At 39.8% G+C, this 21,217-nt stretch overlaps 1 protein-coding gene across 6 annotated transcripts; it reads right to left on the reverse strand.

Moving 5' to 3' along the window:
- Nucleotides 1-1,152: 1,152 nt before the first annotated feature.
- On the reverse strand, nucleotides 1,153-21,160 carry Btf3l4 (basic transcription factor 3-like 4). Of its 6 annotated transcripts, none has more exons than XM_011240611.3 (7): nucleotides 20,366-20,437; nucleotides 19,271-19,309; nucleotides 17,376-17,441; nucleotides 12,958-13,071; nucleotides 5,994-6,195; nucleotides 5,043-5,102; nucleotides 1,619-3,744 (listed from the first exon to the last, which is right to left on the reverse strand). In XM_011240611.3, the coding sequence occupies exons 3-7, from the start codon at nucleotides 17,427-17,429 to the stop codon at nucleotides 3,698-3,700; spliced, it is 477 nt and encodes a 158-aa protein (XP_011238913.1). In that variant the 5' UTR covers nucleotides 17,430-17,441; nucleotides 19,271-19,309; nucleotides 20,366-20,437; the 3' UTR covers nucleotides 1,619-3,697. The 6 variants fall into 6 exon arrangements, with proteins under 6 accessions (NP_001343290.1, NP_081729.1, XP_011238913.1 ...); XM_011240612.2 differs by lacking the exon at nucleotides 19,271-19,309 and adding an exon at nucleotides 18,564-18,586 and having other exon boundaries at nucleotides 20,366-20,427; NM_001356361.1 differs by lacking the exons at nucleotides 19,271-19,309; nucleotides 20,366-20,437 and adding an exon at nucleotides 21,073-21,160 and having other exon boundaries at nucleotides 1,153-3,744.
- Nucleotides 21,161-21,217: the final 57 nt, after the last annotated feature.

Below are 21,217 nucleotides of genomic sequence, written 5' to 3' on the forward strand. Positions count from 1 at the left end.
AGCAACATGAACCATGGCTCTTGGAGTTGTCCACTACAGCATCTCTGAAAGGTTATCTTTAAATCTGTCTTTCCCTGTTCTACCATACTATCTCTTATTGTGATGTAATTTTATGGGGACACAGCATACTTGGAGTTAAACACTGAATTAAAACAATCAGATATGTCCCATATACAGCTTTTTTGTTAGTCTGGCTTCTTGGAATGAATTTAATGGAATCCTATAAGCTCTCATTACTTAACAATAAGTTAAGGTACTTGCTTCTTAAACTGTCATGATAGGAAAAATAAGTATAAAGGTCCAACTATTTTGAGTGTCCACCAAATAGATAAATGAGATACTTAAAAAAATACTAGTCATAAAAAGACTACACATGCCAGGCAGTGGTGGCGCACGCCTTTAATCCCAGTACTTGGGAGGCAGAGGCAGGTGGATTTCTGGGTTCGGAGGCCAGCCTGGTCTACAGAGTGAGTTCCAGGACAGCCAGAGCTACACAGAGAAACCCCGTCTCAAAAGACCAAAAAGACTACACACTTAATCAGGTGTGGTGGTGTATGCCTTTAGTTCCAGCACTCAGGAGGTACATCTCTGAATTTAAAGCCAGTCTAGTTACAAACTGACTTCCAGACCAACCAGTACTACACAGTGCACCGAAACAAAACAAAGCAGACTGCACACCAATTTCTACAGTCTGTACTGTTTCCCCCTTTCTCTTTTTTGTTTTGAGACAGGGTTTCTCTGTGTAGCCCTGGCTATCCTGGAACTCACTCTGTAGACCAACCAGGCTGACCTTGAAGCTCCTTTTATTTCCTTGAATTATTCTTAAAATTTAAGGCCAATATCCCTAGGAAACTCTTATCTAGCTTTTATTTAGAAAGCATGTATTTAAGCCAGGCAGAGGCAGGCATATCTCTTGAGTTTGATGCCAACCTGGTCTACGAGAGTACAGAACAGCCAAGGCACCGGGCGTGGTGGCACACACCTTTGATCCCAGCACTTGGGAGGCGGAGGCAGGAGGATTTCTGAGTTCGAGGCCAGCCTGGTCTACAAAGTGAGTTCCAGGACAGCCGGGGCTATACAGAGAAACCCTGTCTCAACCACCCCCCCCTCCAAAAAAAAACCAAAGCATATATTTAACAACCACACACATTTAGAAATATAACCATTTAATTCATGTTTATGCCAAGATCCATATAGTTTACTAAAGTTTCACCTATGTTTTACCTTTATTCTATGCCTACCTACCTTGAAAACATAATTCTTTGTTGAACATATCAAAATATTTTTGTTCAGAAAAGGGAAAGTATAGAAATGAGACAAAAAGAATATTGCTTCTTTTAATTTTATTATAAAGTATGTGAAGTTACCAAGGAAGCCAGCAGAGTATGTCAGACGCCTGGAGCTTGAGTTGCAGGCAGTTTTAAGCCACCTGACATTGGTGCTGGGACTAAGCTCAGGTCTTCTACAAGGGCAGTGCACCCTTAATCACGGAGTCACCTCTCCTCGAATCCTTTATACAAAAGGAAGACCAGAATAGAGAGCTGCTGACAGCAGGATAAAAGGAGATAATGACCAGAATTACTCTCAGAAACTAAAATGTGATCAAAATGCAAAGGGGTATATGTATATAAAGTTTATTAGTACTGATAAAAATAACAACATCCTTGAATAGATGACAAAATCCCTTCTTGAGAATTCCCAGGTGAGATTCTGAGCTGCGAGAGCAGAACAAAGCTCACACGCAGAAGTACCTTACTGGATGGATGATGAACCTTACTGGGTGATGTGGGTGAACATGGCAACAGAGAGCCTGAATCTGGACCAGGACACACATTTTCTCAGTTCTAGATATACTCTCTTTTTTCATCTACAACATTGCCCGCTGCTCTCTGCTTCTGTCTTTTGCTTGGACAGGCAAAGGAACGACTAAATTCTGAAGTAAGTAGACCAGCTACAAATATTGACCTAACAATGGATGAGATTATTTTAAACAATGCCCACATGAGAATTAATTTAGTATGGAGAATAGAGAAATAGAAAAGACAACAATTAACAGAAGCACTAGAGGAAATATCTCCTCTTTTGTACTGTTATTTTATTACTGTTATTTATTTTGTTACGTCCATATATATAAAACATAACAGGGGAAAAAATCAACAAATTTATAAAATAAGTTGAAAATGTTTGGATGAAAAAGAACACGGGAGATTTGCCTTCATGTCTGTAAATCTCTCAATATGCTGTTGGTCTTGCATCTTAAGTATCAAGGAAAGATATCTAGCTTGAAACAAAAGTTGGCATGCTGCAAGGTTAAGCTGCAGTTAGTTTGGTGATGGGCCAGAAAACAACAGATTCTTTCGATCTTATCCTAAAATATTGGCTATAATAAATGTTGATATGTCAAAACACAAGCTTTTATCAGAACAGCAAGAAAACCTGAGTGAATGAATATAACTTACCTCCAAGTTCTAGGGAAGAAGGTAAGCAATTAAATACTGTGTTTACCACTGTTCCCCCGAAGCACTATCCTAAGCATGCAGGAGGGGGTTAAGAGCAGCTACAATCAATTAGATCTACTCAGAGGTAAGGTCAAGGCCAAGAATAGGAAACTGCCTGAAGAAATTCTCCTGCAGCCAGTACCATTTCAGAGAATGCCTATTTATGCTAGGAGATAATATGGCCTACATGTTCTTTTCATTCAAAAGGACATTCCCAGGTTCAACTTTGCTGAAAAAGAGGCACCCCTGCACCTGCTACCAAGAACACCTAGGAAACAGGATAAGCCGAGTATAAAGTTAATTAGGAAGCACATGCTAGCTATTCCAGTTTGAACTCTACCAACTATAAATGTGAAAGGAATAAAACATTGACAATGGCATTGTTCCTCGAGGTGAGGAACAAAAAGAGGAATTAGGCACTCTCTCAATTCTATATGGAGAACTTCTGTCTCAAGCTAGGCAGGAGAGAAGAGTAATATCAAAGGCTGACCAGTTCATTTAAAGACCAATATGTGGGGAGGCAGGGCACCAGGAAGAAAGCTAAAAAAGGACATTGTATGGGCCTGATTAGGAAGTGAGTCTAAGGTAGCCACACCAAAGAGGCCCATCTTGTGACTCTCGCAGCAATCTGGTGGCAAAATAGTTCAGGACATTTTCAATCCAGAGAAATGTATAAAAATATTAAAGTTAATTCAACAAATTAACACCAAGCTTCTAACGGAAGGACTCGCCTCAGCTCTGCAATCAGAGGTACTCACTTTTCATCAATTATGTGCAGTATTTGTTAGGAAAAAAAAAGTAACAAATGTAAAGATTTGCTTTATTTCTATTGGAGGAAGGAATAGGAAGATATAACTGTTATCCAATCTGCTGTCCACTGTGTACACACATACCCACACACATACATATACATACACACCAAAAGTTCCACCCCCCAAAAAAACAAAAACCACCCTCAAACTGTACCAATACTTCATATTTTGACCAAAAGAACAGATCCTGGGAAGATAGATCCTGGGAAGAAGTGCAAAATGCAAAATCAAATGACCGAGAACTGCTGAGCAGACAGCATCATTAATATACAAAATATTTATATTACTGAACTAATAACAGGTGTGTTCTCCATGTCTGTAAAACTTTGGAACAACAGAGCTGATTGTTAAATCTAGTCCATGCCAGCTTCCAAAACCCAGAGGATTTTAGTTAGCTTCATTTTTCGATGCTTCATCAAAATTTTCTACAAGATCTGACAAAGAGAAAGGAAAAAATAAGTAAAATACAAATAAGTCAAAATAGTTGCAACTAGAATTAGTCAAAAAGCAGAAAAGATAAAAAAAAATAGCACATTTCAGTAATAATGACTTTTATAAAACAGCAATCTTAAGGAAATGGTTTTTTAAAATTTATGCAAAAATAACTAATAATATTTTGTCAGTTATAATGCCAACAATTTTTAAAAATTATTTTATTATTTTATTTGTATAGGTGTTGTGCCCAAATGTATGTCTGTGTGCCACGAGCATGCAGTTCTCAAGACCAAGAGAGGGTGTGGGATCCCCTGGAATTGATTTTACAGAAAGTTGTGGGCTTTCATATGAATGCTGGAAATTGAATCCAGGTCCTCAGGAAAAGAAGCCAGTGCTCTTAATTGCTGAGTCATTTCTCCAGCCCCTCAACAAAAATTTTCAGCAATAACAATGTATATTGATAATCATAGTGATTTCAATTTAATATATGCAGGCAACAGAGCTTTGTGGAATATTTTGTGATCCTAAGTTCTGAATGAGGAAGGGACTTCTGTATTCATATATATCCTATCATGAGGATCTCAGTTGGATTCCCTGTTCTTTGTGACCTCTAAAGAATTTAGATAAAACACAAAGAAACAGCATAAAAGACAGGCAACTACATTTGTAATAAAGTAGAGCATACACTCGAGGGGCAAGTGTGACCCAGACTGCATATGAGGCAGGCGGCAGTCTCCTATTTCTCAAGTCCCCAGAACAGTTTTTCTTGAGGGTCTTTGTTCTGTTCAGGTGAGTGGCAGGCCTGTTTGTGCTTCGAGACACAAATTGAAGGCAATAGTGTGTCTTTGTTCTTTCTCAGATAGCCTTCTGCTATCCAGTAATCTTTTATGAGGGTTAGCATTACTAGAACCAGGCTTAGATAGTATTATGTAATGGCAGAGATAGGACTTAAGGGACATTTTTCTGACCTGAAGTTCCAGTCCTTGGCTTTTTGGGCTGATTAGGGTCCGTCTCCAGGGTCTTCTAAGCCAGCTAATACCCAGCTAGAAACCTACCACTATCAATCTCACTCTAAATCAACTGACATTCAGTCAAATAAAAAAAAAAAATCTGAAAGTCATCTATGCAGTAAGTGAAAGAAAATAAATCACTTTTTCTTCATTTTAAAAATTACACTGTGTTATTTTATGTGTGTTGCATCTGTGTATGTATGTGTGCAGGTGTAGGTCAGAAGACAACTTGTGTTGCTGGTTCTCCCCTTCTACTATGTGGGTCCCTGGCCTGAGACAGACTTTACCTGGAACATCATCATCCTCTTCATCGATGTCTTCTGGTTTGGGCGCTTTACTATCCAATACTACAAAAAGTTCATTTGAGTATTAGTCACTGAGAACAAAGAGCTTCACAGAACACCTCCAATACTTATCTTCTCTTTGTCTAAATCTCATGTGGCTGTTGAATACAGACAACCTAAAATTTACTTCTATTTTTTTGCTTAAGTAACATTAAAAACAATAAAAGTTTAACGTGAATTAAATATATACAGAACAGCTGGTGATTCCAATGTGCAGAAAAGGTTAAAGTTACAAAATGTAGATTTTGACAGGCCTGAACAAAGGCATCCTCCTTTGTATCCTTTATTAATCTCCAACTAAAAAAAATATTTGAGACTTATTTACCACTTATTTTGATCTAAGTACCTAGCTATGCAGTATGACCATATAACTACTTAAATACAAGGCTCTTTTATGATCAGAGGCAACAAGACATGTATGAAATAAAAACTAATCTGAAAATTCAGAATTGATGATTATCATTATTTATGATTTTAGTAGCAATAGGTAATACTGTATCTGAATATTCTATGACACATTTCATTAATTAAAAAAGAAAACTACAAGTTTTATGAAACACACAAATGGCATTATAAAAAGTAAAAGAATTACCTACTGAGGAAAATCCTCTCAGTTTAAGTAAAACACCTTTTGTTGTTTGTTTCTGAAACAGTCTCTGGTACAGGCTAACTCCAATTTCCCTATACAGCTGAGGATAACCCTGAACTTGTGCTGGAAATACAAGTGTGTGCCATCATACCTAGCACTGCTGGGGACTGAACCAGAATGTCATGCATACAAGGTTAGGACTGTCAACTGAGCTAGGCCCTAGTTCCAGATGGGGTGCTTTTAACATTAGGTTTTTCTTAGTGACAGCAGGGAAGAAGGGGAAAATACTAAATTGAAATACATACCTTGCCGTGGGAACTGTTCAGCTAACTTTCTAAGGCTCGTTAAGCTGTCAGCACCAAGCTGACTTAATATCCCAGGAAGCATTTCTGTGATTGGTTTGGCTTCTGCATGACCAGTAATTGCAAAGGTGTTAGCGGAGAGGGAAGCTTGGACTTTGGGATTGTTGAAATGAATAACCGTGCCATCGTCTTTAATCATATTCACCTGAATGGGCACAGAAAACAATGTATTTCACATGCTAGACTCAACTACAAATATCTTTTTAAAAAGCAGTATTATCTTACATAGTAGCAATCCTACATAGTCCTAATTATCTCAGCAGTAAATACGGCAGAGAAAGAGTCTCATAATGGATTACAATGGTGCTGGCTAGTACACATTGTTGGAGTGGTTATGAAATAGCCACTCAGGCCTCAGTTCATGGCCACTTTTTTTTTTCTTAAGTAGAACTACATTCATGAACCAATTTCTTAATTAGTTACACAAACAAAATCAGTGCAATTACCTCTTACTTAGAAGACAGAATGGAAGGCGGGAAAAGTATGAAGTAAAAATAACCACTGAGAAACCCACATAGATGACACAGAAATCTAATCAGCCAAGCATTTTACTTTTTTGAATGCTCAGTAAATTTACCAAAATTTCAACCTAGTTTACTGTTATTCTTGTTTGTTTTTGTCTAAGATACTCTCACAATGAATCTTTGCCTGGCTTAGAACTCTGCTTGCCTCTGAGTGCTGGGAATAAAGGTATTTTTGCTTTGTTTTGTTTTAAATGTGTACATATGCACCACATATGTACAGGAACCCCGGGAAGTTTAATAGCCAGCCAGCCAGCCTGCCTGCCTTTCTTCCTTCTTTCCCATTTTTCTTTTTTGTTGTTTGTTTTTCTGAGACAGGGTTTCTCTGTGTAGCCCTGGCTGTCCTGAAACTTACGATGTAGACCAGGCTGGCCTTGAACTCAGAAATCCACCTGCCTCTGCCTCCCGAGTGCTGGGATTAAAGGCGAGCACCACCACCGCTTGGCTTCAGGCTGGTCTTTATTATTGTTTCTCCTGCCTCAGGTTTCTAAGTATCTGGGACTATAGATTTGTACCAACAGGCCTAACAGTTTTCTCCAATTCTTAAATATTTCTTCTCAGCCACATTCATTAATTTCTGCAAACAAAGCTCTCCTACACACCCACCAGAACATGTTTTGTTAATAATTGGGAGTTCTTTAACACTATCCTGCTTTTACCAACTTGAATTGATTACTTCAGATTAATTTAGTCCACTGGCTTGGGGTTTACAGAAACAGAAGAGTGAATACACGCTATTTAAATTGTTATTTTCCCCTCATGTATTTCCTTTCTGCATTTTTTGTTATGGGTTAGTATGATCTCATTTACACAAGTTAAATGTGTAAACAATGTCATTCCACCATGAAGTTGATTCCACTCTAAAAGTCACCTTGGTGCTATCTGCTTATTATATAAAAGGTCAGGAGTGTTAACACTTAACTACTTAAAGGTACAGAACTGTCCTTGTCCTTGTGCTCTCAGTGACAGTGGGAAGTGGCTTCTCTTCTTCAGAGGGGTCCCAACCACCGACAGCACAGGGGGGGAGGGGGAGAAATGAACTCCAAGTTTCAGCAATACTCTAAGTAAAGAAATTACAGATATCCCTGGATATTACAAAATAACCCCACAAGTCACTTCCAATTGTGTGTGTGACAAACATCACTATTTAATTTTGCACCCTTCCTTTTCTCAGCACTGCACTGGTCTATATTTAAGGATCTTTTTATGTTTTGTTTTGTTTGTTCTGATACAGTCTCACTATGTAGTCCTTCCTGGCCTTGAACTTACAGTAATCCACTAGCCTATGCCTCCAAAGTGCTGGAATTAAAATTGTATATTATGTAATAGGTGTATTTAAGGTTCTTTGAAGTGTATCATACACAGTACGTGTTCAATACTGCTGCTTTAAACAAATGGCAACATAACTCAATTTATAGCAATTTTAGAAGATAAAGTATATTATTCTAAAAATGACTGCAGCTGTGGTAGAAATGTTAAAGTGGCTAAAATCCGGGGAGGTCTGGGAGGGTAACAGTGGGTATGAAGGGTGGTGCCTTGGATCTACTCAAGTCCCATGGTTTACTAAGAGACAAGAGTAAAGGGAAATTGTTCAATGGTGTTTTCCAAATCACATGGTTCAAGAAAGAATTTCTACAACCACTTCTGGGCATGAAAAGTGGCAATATTAGAATTTGAGACATTTTTTTTCCCTTTGGTTTTTCGAGACAGGGTTTCTCTGTGTAGCCCTGGCTATCCTGGAACTCACTCTGTAGACCAGGCTGGCCTTGAACTCAGAAATTCGCCTGCCTCTGCCTCCCGAGTGCTGTGATTAAAGGAGTGTGCTACCACTGCCCAGCTAATTTGAGATATTCTTGACTTATAAACATTGAAGTCATAATTGATTTGAAATCTATATTGTTCTTTTTGCTAGAGGAAGAAATACAGGACAGTATTGTTGGTTAAACCCAAAGACAAACAGCTGGCTAAGTGTGAACCAAGTATGAACTAAGTATTTGAAATGAACTAGAGTTACTCAACTTATTGTTTGGCTTCCTGGCTACTTTGCCATCTTCTTGCTTAAAACATTTATTTATTTATTTATTTATTTATTTATAAAAATCCAATTCTATGCAAGCTTGACAATTACTTGTCTCAGAATATAGGTCAAATGGGAAAGAAAAACATTATAGATATGTGGAGAATATATATCTCACTGACTACAAATTAGCCAACATAGGATCAAATCCAATGCATTTATGAATTTTCTTTCTTGTTTGTTTCTTTCTTTCTTCTCTTCCAGGCCATAGGACAGGTTTATTTGAGGGCATTAGCTGTTTGGGGGTGGGGAAGTAATGTGGAAGATACAAGAGAAGAGGAAAAGGCTAAAAACAAAGTACAACTGAAAAGATCAAAAGCCAGCTATCTTAACATAGTATCAACTCTGGTTTTTAACATTCCTTAGTTCAAATCTAGAATTCTAATCCTTGTTAAGTATGATGCCAGGGGCTGGTGAAACTACAAGCATCAGCTCTCTGATTTGTAACTAGTAGTTCATCAGGTGCTATGAAGCTGAAATGGAGTAACATATTTATATGGCTAGCTGTCTAATTAGTTTCCCACATGGCTGTAACTTAGAAATGACAGAGGTTATGAGTAATACTTTCTGTACCACCTCTGGCAAAATGGTTAGTATTCAGTAGACATGCAATAAGTGTTGACTGCCATTAAGCTCTTCAGTGTGACAATTTCAGTTGCAACAGAAGCATGGCCACACAAAGCACAGCATTATCAGTATGATAGTAGTTTAACAATTACTAACTAGAGCTGAAGATGTAGCTCAGTAATAAGAGTGTTGAATTTCCAATACCTCCAAAAGAAAAATTACTGTGTCCTTATTTCATTATGAAACATTTATTTTAATAAATTGTAATTTGAAGGATCATAGGAGCTGGAAAGATGGCTAGGTGAGTAAGATCACTTACTGTGCAAGTATTAAGACCTGAGTTCAAATCCCCAAAACCCATAGAGAAACCTGGGAGTAACTACACTGCTCTCTATAGCCCTAACACTTGGGGGAAAGAGGGAGGCATGAGGATTGCAAGGGCTTGCTGGCTGCCAGCCTAGCTCCAGATTCAGTAAGATATCCTGTTTCCAAGGAATAAGGCAGAAAATGATAGAAAGCATGCATACATGCATACATCTCCCCACACATGTACACATAACATACATACACAGGACTCTGGAGGCTATGGTGTAGGACAAACAGCTATAAATTCTTCTGAATTTGAACAAAAACAAGCATTTAGAAATACATATCCTTAGAGATAACTACATGGATAAAGTCAATACCACAAAGCGGGATGAGGTGCCTAAATTTATAATCCCAGCTGAGGAGGCTGTGGCAGAAAAGACTACCAAAAGATTAAGGCTAACCTGGGCTACATAATGAGACCTTATCTCACAAAACAAAACATGGGCTGGAGAAATGGCTCAATGGTTAAGAGCACTTGTTACTCTACCAGAAGACCTGGGTTCAATTCCCTGTACCCACACTGTGGCTCACAACCACCCATAACTCCAGTTTTAGTGGATTTAATGCCCTCTCTTATGACCTCTCTGGGCACCAGGCACGCACGTAGTGAACACAAATGCTGCAGACAAAACATGCACACATGTAAAATAAAAACGAATAAATGTTCTCAAAAATATCGGGGCTGGAAAGATAGCTAAGTGGTTAAGAGCACTGGCTACTTTTCCAGAGGACCTACGTTCAATTCCTAGCACTCACATGGCAGCTCATAACTGCATGTAACTCCAGTTCCAGGGGCTCTAACAGACACACATGTAGGCAAAACACTAATCTACATAAAATAACACACACACACAAATTAATCTATACTATAAGAGAAATATACTTTTTATTTCTCTATACAAATGTTTCTCAGTCAAAGGTAATTTTTTTCTTTCCTTCAAAGAACCATCTTACAATATTTAGAAAAAAAATTTTTTTCTTTAGATTGTGGCAGTGACTGTTTTTGAGACAGGGTCTTTCCATTCAGGCAAAGCTGGTATTAACTTGTACTCGGGTGCAAACTCCAAAGGGATGGGATCACAGGGGTGGACCAAGACAGCCATCTCAGGGACATTTTTGACTGTTACCACTACAGTGTTGGGGGTAACAATTAGTGGACAGAGGCCTGGGATACCTCGAAATATCCTACAGAGCACTAGAGAACTGACAGAAAAACTATCTGCTCCAAAATATCACTATGGATGAGGCTGGATCTATGAATGGGTTGAAGATAGAAAAAGGAGTAGAGCCGGGCGGTGGTGGGGCACACCTTTAATCTCAGCACTCGGGAGGCAGAGGCAGGTAGATTTCTGAGTTCGAGGCCAGCCTGGTCTACAGAGTGAGTTCCAGGACAGCCAGGGCTACACAGAGAAACCCTGTCTCGAAAAACCAAAAAAAAAAAAAAAAAAGAAAAAGAAGAGCTAAAACTTTGTAAACATTTTCAGTTATGTTAACTTTGGTATTATTCGAGTTTCTGTGTTGTAACTTACTACTTATGTTGTGGCTTTTACTCAGGCAAACATTTATAGTGTTTTTAAGATTAAACCCAAGAACTCAGGCAAGTACTTTATCACTGAGCTATATCATCCAAAATAAGTTAAAATTAGGTTTCAGGGTGTCTTTTCTCTCTAATATATCCATCACTGAGACTACCTGATTTTTTTTTTTTTTTCAAGATAGGATTTCTCTGTGTAGTCCCTGCTGCCTTGGGACTAACTCTAAAGACCAGGCAAACCTCAAAGTCAGGGATCTACTTGTCTCTGCTCTCCCCTACCCCACCAAGTGTTGAGATTAAAGGCATGTGTCACCACACCCAGCTTCTCTGAAATTTTAGGTCAATGCAAATTATAAAAGCTCTGGAGCCAGTAAGACAGCTCACCAGCTAAAGGTGCTTGCTGCACGTCTAATGACCTGAGTAAGACTCCTAGGACCCACATAGTAGACAATTACCAACCTTCAAAATTTTTTCTTTCATTTCCACACATCACCAGCTCTCCATCATGAATAAATACATATTTTAAAGGACAATATATAAAAGCTTTCAACAGCTCAGAAAAAAACTTAAAATTAGTTATGCAAATCACAGCCTAATTTTTATCTAAGAACGCTGTCACCTCAAGCAGAAAGGAGAAAGTGCATGTGTTGTACATTTTCTATGATTTTATCAATACTGATTGTGAATGTAGATTTAAAGGAAGTTAATTTGGGTCATTTGCATGTGCATGCATGTGGAGCGCGCTGCCACGTCATGCCTTGTCTCTGGGATGCTCATATTATTAGAACCTCAGTGATAGCCAGGTGGGATATTACATGCCTTAAATCCAGCATTCTGGAAGCAGAGGTAGGGAGATCTCTAAGTTCAAGACTAGCCTGGTCTACATAGTAAGTTCCAGGCCAGCCAAAGCTACAGCGAGACCCAGTCAATATGGCCTGGGCCTCATGATCCTACCTAGGCCTTCCCCACCATGATGGACTGCACTCTCAAACAAGGAGCCAAATAAACCCTTCCTTCAAGACACTTTGGTCAAGTATTTTGTCACAGCAATGAGAAAACAATAGACTTTTAAAAGTTATCTTTTTGAAAGAGTAGTAAATCCAACCAGCTGAATGCACTATAGAGGAACAGGCAACTATCCAGTGAGACAATAGCTTAAAAAAATAAAAACAAGCCTTTAACCCCAGCACTCGGGAGGCAGAGGCAGCAGATCTCTGAGTTTGAGGCCTGCCTGGTCTACAGAGTGACTTCTAGGACAGCCAGGGACACTGTCTTGAAAATACCTAAATAAATAAATAATAAAAATAAGGAAGAAAGACAGGGAGGGAATCAAATTCACAGAAAACTACTGCTAGATGTTTTTGGATGACATAATAGAGACTTTATAGTACAGAAAGATGAATTTATGGTAAAAATAAAAGTCACACTTGAAAAAAAAATTGGACTTTACTTCTACATCATTAGAAAGAACAACTTGCTAGGCACCAGGCCACATACTCTGTTAAATACCAATACTAAGGAGGCAAGATCACAAGTTAGAGGCCAGTCCAGAGTGGCCCATAGAAACAAAGCAAAACAGAAAAAGAAATCTTACTTTACACTGAAGTTCAAGAGCAGTTTCATAACTGTCATGCATGCAAATACTTAAGCCTGAGAGTGTGAAGAAACGCCCTAACTGCCTACTAACGTAATTTCACCCTAAGTAAACTCAACCACTACATTCTTTCAAAGACATGTACATGAAGCACTAGAGTCTTCCAAGCTAGGATTTAATGTGAAAAGTCAGAAGACCTGTGCGTGTGCTAGTTCTCTATGATCTGGGTTTCCAAGTGTTCATACCTCTTCAATACCAGCTATATTGTTCACAGCCAGTTTCTTTAGTGAACTCTGAAGCTTTTTGTCATCAGCAGTAGCTGTCCTATGTACCACCTTCTTCTTCCTGCGAGCTGTACCCTGGAAAATAATCAGACAGAGGTGTTACTAAGCATAACAATTGGCTACAGCAACCACATCCTCCTGGCCACAATCTAAACTTCACATGGAGAAAGCTAACCAAATAGCAGTGATTAACAAGACCACAGAGTTGTGATATTCAGCCAACAACTAAGGGCAGCTGTAGTCAGTTATTACTCCTTTTTAATGTCTAGATTTTATCATTTCAGTAGATTCTATTTCAAAATACTGTTTGTTAAAAGAACAGACTGTATAACTCTAAGGCCATTTAGTATGCTTAATAACAACTTTCTAGCATTGTATACTTTCATAGAATCCCTGACAGCCCCTGCCAATAAAATCTAAGGATGGTCTGAAATCTCAGGATCTACTACATATTGAGAATTAAATTCCTATTACTGAGTTCCCCAGAGTCTAAGAATCTAGAAATGAAAACATCAAGATTTTACTTACATTCCTATAATTTTAAAAAAATGTCAACAAGTACTTAAATAGATCATTTCAAACAGGGTAAAGATAAGAAACAAACAAAACAAACCAAAATGGTAAAAGAACAAAGCACTGTCTTCCTAGAAATGAGACCCACGATCAGGAAGGAAAGATCCAAGCAGAACCAAACAAGACAGAACTTGTAAACTGCTCTTCTAGACAGAGCGGTGCCCATGTGGCCAGAGCAGAATGAATAAAGAGGAAGGGAGAAGGAAATGAAATCAGACAGGCACACAAGGGCCACACCATGTAGATTAGAATCTCACAGGTAGGTGCTCACTCTTATTATAACAGGAAGCTACTGACAGTTCATTTGACCTGTTTACTCCCATCTAAGGTTACTACATGAAAACTGGATCTGGAGGCTATGAGACCAGTCAGGGGGCTAGTGCACAAATGTGGTGAGAGATGAGAGTTGTGGTAGTGCCTGAGGATGGTCAGAATGTCAAGAGACAGAAATAACTTGATGGGTTAGATGTGATATATGATGATCAGTCAGAATTTTGGCCTAAAGTTAAGAATTATAACTATTTACTAAGTCAGAAAAAGTTAATTTCTCTACTGATAACTAGAAATTCAGTGGTGGAAATATTGCTCAGTGGTTAAGAGCACTTGTTGCTCTTCAAATCCTAGCACCCATGTCATGCAACCCACAATTGCCCATAACTCCAGATTCAGGGGTCCCAATGCCTTCTTCTGGCCCCTGATGATACCAGCAGGCACAGTCACATATACACAAAATATATTTAGAAAAATAAATTTTCCATTAAAAAATATTTAAAATAATGGATTAATTTTCTGGGTCAGTTTTAAAAAAATGTAGGCAACATCAGAGCTGAAATACTACCAAAAGCCTAAGTTTCTGAAATAAGAGTGACCAAAAGCAAACAGGGTCCCAGTATCTGAATAGCTCCTGCAGAGGTCCTCAGGGACTTCCAGAAGAAAGCTGGGTTCTCTCTTAGCAATCCCAGTGGGAGAAAAAAGCTCTGGTTGCACAGGCTCTGCTGACACAGTTGTAACAGATCACTCTTTACATAGATGGTCATTTATTTGTGAAGCATTCCTAACTCAGGGCTAGCTTAGATGCTTGCTCTACATTTTTGTTTTGAGACAGCGTCTTGCTATCTAGTGAGGCAGTCTGTAATTCAGTGTGCTGTGATTACAGGGTGTGCCACCATGCAGAGCTACTGTATTGAAAGAGTACTTCAACTAAATTACCTATAATCCCAGCATGCAAAAATGCAGAGAGGCAAGATTATTTAAAAGTTTGAGGCTAAAGCCGGGCAGTGGTGGCGCACGCCTTTAAACCCAGCACTTGGGAGGCAGAGGCAGGCAGATCTTAGTGAGTTCAAGGCCAAGCTGGTCTACAAAGTGAGTCCAGGATAGCCAGAGCTGTTACACAGAGAAACACTGTCTCAAAAAAAAAAAAAAAAGTTGAAGTCAGTCTAGTCAACATATCAATTCCTGAACAACATGGACTTTAGAGACTCTGTTCCCTCCTATACTCTCCCAAAAAACCAGAAAGTTCAACATGTTTATAGATCTAACAGTCCACAAATAGGAGTTCCTTATCTTCTAGATTTTATACTTGGTTAACACCACAGTCCTACATTAAATAAAAACCTGGGAAACCCTCAATTCTTCTCTATGCCCTTCATCTCCCCACACCCATCTTTCATTAAATTATGTCAGACCAACCCCTAAATTTGTGTACCATGTTGTAAGCAACAGCTTCTAGACTGTTCTCTATTTGATCCCATTTCATCCCATTTTTCACATTGCGACCAGTTCTAAAATGGTGAGGCTGGCCTCAAACTTGGAGGGCCTTCAAAACCCTGTCCACTGTGGGGGCTGGAGAGATAGCTCAGTGGTTAAGAGCACTGACTGTTCTTCCAAAGGTCCTGAGTTCAATTCCCAGCAACCACATGGTGGCTCACAACCATCTGTACTCATATTAAAAAAAAAAAAAAAAAAAGTCGGGCGTAGTGGCCCACACCTTTAATCCCAGCACTCGGGAGGTAGAGGCAGGCAGATTTTTGACTTCAAGACCAGCCTGGTCTACAGAGTGAGTTCCAGGACAGCCAGGGCTACACAGAGAAACCCTGTCTTGAAAAACAAAAAAGCAAAAAAACAAGAAACGTGTTTATTTACTATGCCTGGTACAGATTAAGTATCAGCTAACAGTAGATAAATTTATGCGTGTACCAACCACTACATTAAAAATAGATAAATATGGGACTGAGGATATGACTCAGTAAATCAAGTGCTGGTGCCAAACATAAGGAACTGAATATGGGCAACCAACATACAAATTAAGGACGGCAGTGTACACCTGTAACCACGCTGAAAGGTGGAGACAGAGGAGTCTAGAAGCTCACTCACCAGCCAGTCTAAATTAGCAAGCCTCAGGTTTAGTGAAAAACCATCTCAAAAAAAAAGGGCGGGGGGGAACTGGTGAGATGGCTCAGCAAATTAAAGCCTGTTAACTTTAGTTCAATCCCCAGAACCCACATGGTGGAAGGAGAGAACTGACTCCTGCAAACTGTACTCAGATCTCTGTGTGTGCATGTGCACACATTACATATATATAATTCATATTTTATATGTATATACATACACATATATATGCATATATATGTGTGTGTGTATATATATGGCAGTGAGCAACAGAAGATATATGTTTACCTATGACCCACACACATGCCATGTGTCCATAAGCATCCATGTGTGTGTGTGTGTGTGTGTATATATATATATATATATATATATATATATATATATATATATATATATACACACACACACACACACACACACACATACATATCAATGCACACATACACACACACACTAAATAGATAAATAAATGTAATTGTGATGGGGTCATCAGTCCCTTCCAGGTCTTACCTAGTTGTTACAAAACTCGAGTTTTGCATATGCTACAATGTGACCATTGTGGCTATCCGTGTGTTAATATGAACTGACATCATCCAACTTTATCAGAGAAAAAGAACTAGTCTGGGCTGGAGAGATGGCTCAGCTGTTAAGAGCACTGACTGCTCTTCCAAAGGTCCTGAGTTCAAATCCCAGCAACCACATGGTGGCTCACAACCATCTGTAATGAGATCTGACACCCTCTTCTGGTGTGTCTGAAGACAGCTACAGTGTACTTACATATAATAATAAATAAATCTTTTTAAAAAAGTACTAGTTACTTCTTCCCTTCTCTGCTCAAGATCTGTGGTTATGATCAATGAAAAGCATGGTTAAAACCTGTTAATATTGTCCTCTCTGCCTTTTCTACATAGCGATCCATGTATGAACTAAGTTTTGTTCTTTCTCTTTTTGCAAATATTGCAGTGTGCAAAGATGAGGGTACATACAGTATTCTCCTTGAGCCTTGGACCACAAATAAAGGGAAAACAATCCCTGCATGTGGGAAATGGAAAACAGGAAACCCTTCGAAGCAGCTGGCAAGAGATTCTGTCTTGATATATAACATGGAGAATGAATGAGAAAAACTCCAGCCCACATCACCCATGGGCCTCCACATACATGTGCACTTTCATATGCTCAAATGCCCACATATATTTGTACACACAAAGACACACACCAAAATAAAAAGTTGAGGATTCAAACTAAGGGGTCTATTTTCATGGCACCATCGGAGAGAAGCATCTTCTAGTTACCTGCTTTAGATCTAGACAAATTCCCATCACACACACACAGCAATGTGGTCTGATTGTAATCACTGAAAAGATTCTGCACTCAAGGACCACCGCACACGGAAGTGACACTCTCCGGCAATCACTCACCTTGCCCCCTATCCGGACCTGAGCTTGAAGTTTGGCTAACTTTTCTTGATTCATGCTGTTGCAAATCTAGGGGGGGGAAAACAGATTTGTTAAATTCACTGCTTTACCAAGTTAAAAAATCATTTATACAAACAATAGCTTTGCTTCACTGAGTTAATATAATATCCACTAACATCAAGGTCATATCAATACCGTCTCTATTCTTAAATAGTGGTAACTTGTTCTAGCTTCACAAACCAATTTTTTTAAAAAAATTAAATACCACATGGGAGTCAAATATACAAATAGCAAATGAATGGGATTCAAAGTTGCCTATTTAAAGATTCATTCCTAACACATGACTCAGTTCTCTGGCATTCAGAAAAACCTAACCAATTATGAAATCTCTTCAGGCAAGCAGGCTTTTTCTTGCAGAGACTTTCACAGCAGAGAACAGTTACCAAATGTTATTAGCAAAACCTTCAAGTAGATCATTTTCTCTGGAATCACATTCTGTATTTCTTTTAAAGAATAAATATGGCACATACAAAAAAAGGCTAGGCAAAGAAGAAACTGAATAATGGAGTTGTCAGGCTGTCAGCAAACAAGTCACGTCCTCTATTCAAGGTCAGATGTGTTAATAGTGGGAAGCTACCAGATTCCCAAATAATACTCACTGATTCTGCAGCACCCCAGTTTATTCTAGACCTTGCACTGATAATGTCACACTCAACAAGATATTATTGCATCAGCGGCAAAATGTCTCACTGTACTATTTGACAAAGATCAAATAGTATCTTGTTACATTTGTATCATGGTTACATTAAGTTACTGGGCAAGACAAAAAAATAAGCTATGCAAATTTTGACCTTTGAAGATTCTAAGGACATTCTAAAATCATGAATTCTAGTCTTGACAGTGACACTCCTGCTTTGGAAAACAACATACCATGCGCTAAAAAAAAAAAGCTAATTTAACAGTCTTGTTTGACTTGTTCTGTGGCTTAACAGATCATTACTGAGATGTGAAGGAGGGAATAAGGGAATAGGCTATTATTAAACTTTTTTTTTCCTAATTCTAACTTTGTAATTGCATCATTCAGATGATAAGGATCCTGTTCTTTACATTTGAAAGAAGAAAAAAAGAAGACTCAAAAGATCGTGTAAATTACTAACCATTCTGTACTGAAGCTGAACTTAAAGAACTGACCTGTATATATCGCAGCTGTAAGGCTGAATCCATTTCACAAATAAAAATTAGAACCTATGGCTTCTCACTTTGTTCAACATTGTATCACAATGGTCAAGCAGGTAAAAGCTTTTGCATGGGAGTTGTGTGTAGAATCCAAACAGTCTTTTAGGTGTGTGCCAATCTTAGCTGTGCAGCAGACTGAAATGTGCTGATAGAAACCTCAACCTTGCATTCAAACATCCACAAAAGAGCTACAGCCATGAACTTATAGTGAAATAACACAGCACTTAAGGAATTTCTTGCAAAAAGGAGGTCAGGAGAGAATATTAAAACTAAGCACAGGACTAGCCCTTTGTGACTATTTGCATTTTAGGTAACATTCCTAAAGAAAAGAGTTGGCAGTTGGAAAGATAAGACAAAAAGTCCAGACTTATTTGAAGCAAAAGCAAAGCCCAAATTAACTCTTTCTTATGGTGTAAATGAAAGAATAATTCCATTTCAGGTGGTCAGTATAATTAAGAAATCTTATTCCTAAGGAGTATTTTATGGAAAAGACATAATTTTAGGGCATCTAGAAGCTTAAAGCAGCAGGGGAAGGAGAAATATGGCCTTTTGTCCAACAGCAAGTTGGGCTGTGTAGGATTCTAATAGAAAAAGACATTTAGACTCAGCCTGAGACCTAAAAGGTCACCTGGTTTAATCCCTACTTAATATCTTTAATGTACCTGTCATTCTTGTTTCAAGTGTGAGGTCATCTCAGATACCTGTTAGTGCAGCAGGGCATAAATTATAAACAAAATTGTTAGCTGCCTGGAAGGCCTGGAAAGTTCCTCTCTGTGTCCCAAAGGGAGAAATGACTTTCAAGGGCCACATGATCACTGAGTGAATATCCACGAATCCTTTCTGCACTTTTCTCAAGGACTTCCAAAAAGAGTATACAGAGATGAATCAATATTTATTGGATGCCCAAATTATAAGCATCCAAGTACTTTAATCATGTTTACAAAGATAAAAATAATTTGAATTTTCAGCCCTGACTTTTTATGTGAGGTTTTACCACTTAGGGCTTTGGAAAGGTATTTAGGTTCTTTGTACTTGTGTTTGTTTCTCCCGCATTAAAAAAAGTATACCATCGCATACTTTACTGAGTTGAAGGCTAAAGCATAGATTATCAAGTTCAGGTAAGACACTCAGTAGTTGGTAACTATTGTTACCATTCTTCCAGAGGGCCACTAATTAGGTATAATGAAAGAACGTGGGAACGGAAGTTGAAACCGCCATTCACCAGCTGTGTAACACTGTGCCTGGCGATCAATCATCAGGCAGTGTGAAGAGGTTATAAGGATAGGTAACTGTCTCAAAATTAAGAGAGACTTGTAAACAAGCACTTCTATTACAAAGTGAAGAGCGCTGCAACCTAGTTCGGCCCCAAGAGCTTGGTGGCCGGGTGCTAACCTCAGTTTGGGAGGAGCAAAAGAGATGACAACAGATCTGCTGCTCAAAGCGTCTGACACTGTTGTTGTGAATAATGAGTGATGGACGAGGAGGGTTCTACCCTCCTGGGTCTGGACCTGAGCGGCCAGAGCCCGGGCCCGGCTCCTCCACAGCGGGCGGTGGTGCTGGGGACCTTCCCTCAGGTGCCGACCCCCAGCTGCGCCGCCCGTAACCGACAGGCCCGGCCGGCCGCCTCCGCCCCCACTCGCCGCGCCACGGCGGAAGTGGCAGCCGGAGCGGACGGCGGGTGTCGAGAGGGGAGGGCGGGGGGAGACCGTGCGCAGCGGCCGGAGGCCGTGGGGTGGCGGGCCCGCCGGGGGTCTCACCTGCAGCGGGGAGGGTCCTCCAACACCAGCACGCGGCAAGAGCAAGATGGCTGCCTCAGCTGAGACAGAGAAAGACCGCGGCGGCAGCGGCGGCGGCGGCGGGAGAGGCCCACGTGACGCACGGCCCCGCCTCGACCGCGGGAGGGAGGCGGGGTGGGGGTGGGTACGGCAACTGCGCGCCTGCCTCCCGACTACAAAGCCCAGCATGCCTCGCGCACCTCACTATTCTGATTGGCGGCCGGGCTGCTTCCTGGAGGAGGCGGCGGTCCCCTTGGCGTCCCATTGTGTCTGCGCTTACCTTTTGTCTTGGATTTAACAGAAGGGTGGTGTGGGGTCTAGTTCGGGTTGTACACCTTGGATGTCCTTCACTAAGCATTGAGCTCTAATGGACTCTCATCAGGAGGGAAAGTCGGCAGTTGACTTGTTAGGTAGTAACTCGACCCAATACAAAAAGCAACAGACTTAACGGAAAGAAGCTTTACACTTTACGTGCTTGAGATGACTTATGTCCCAGTTCCCTCGGACTACCTCTTCAGTTGTGCAATAAAAGGCCCCAAGCATGGTTTTCTTGGACCTTATGTCAGTTGGTTGCATCATGCCTGAGTGGAAGTCCTGCGAATGCGAGTGGGGGTGGGGGGAAGGGTCCAGCGCTTCTCCAAAGTGCTTGCCTGCAAGACACAGACGCGTGCACAGCGAAACGGGCTTACCGAGTCTCTTTGGAATCCCAAACAGAAATCTAACAATGAAATGCTGTTGTCCAGTATTTTTAACTTGTGCGAGGGGGCGGGAAATTCCAAGCCCTCTGTTGTGATAGGCTGATCTCAAAGATAATAATTTGCATTTTGAATATTT

This window comes from Mus musculus, chromosome 4 (genome assembly GCF_000001635.26).
Source record: "Mus musculus strain C57BL/6J chromosome 4, GRCm38.p6 C57BL/6J".
Lineage (NCBI taxonomy): Eukaryota > Metazoa > Chordata > Mammalia > Rodentia > Muridae > Mus > Mus musculus.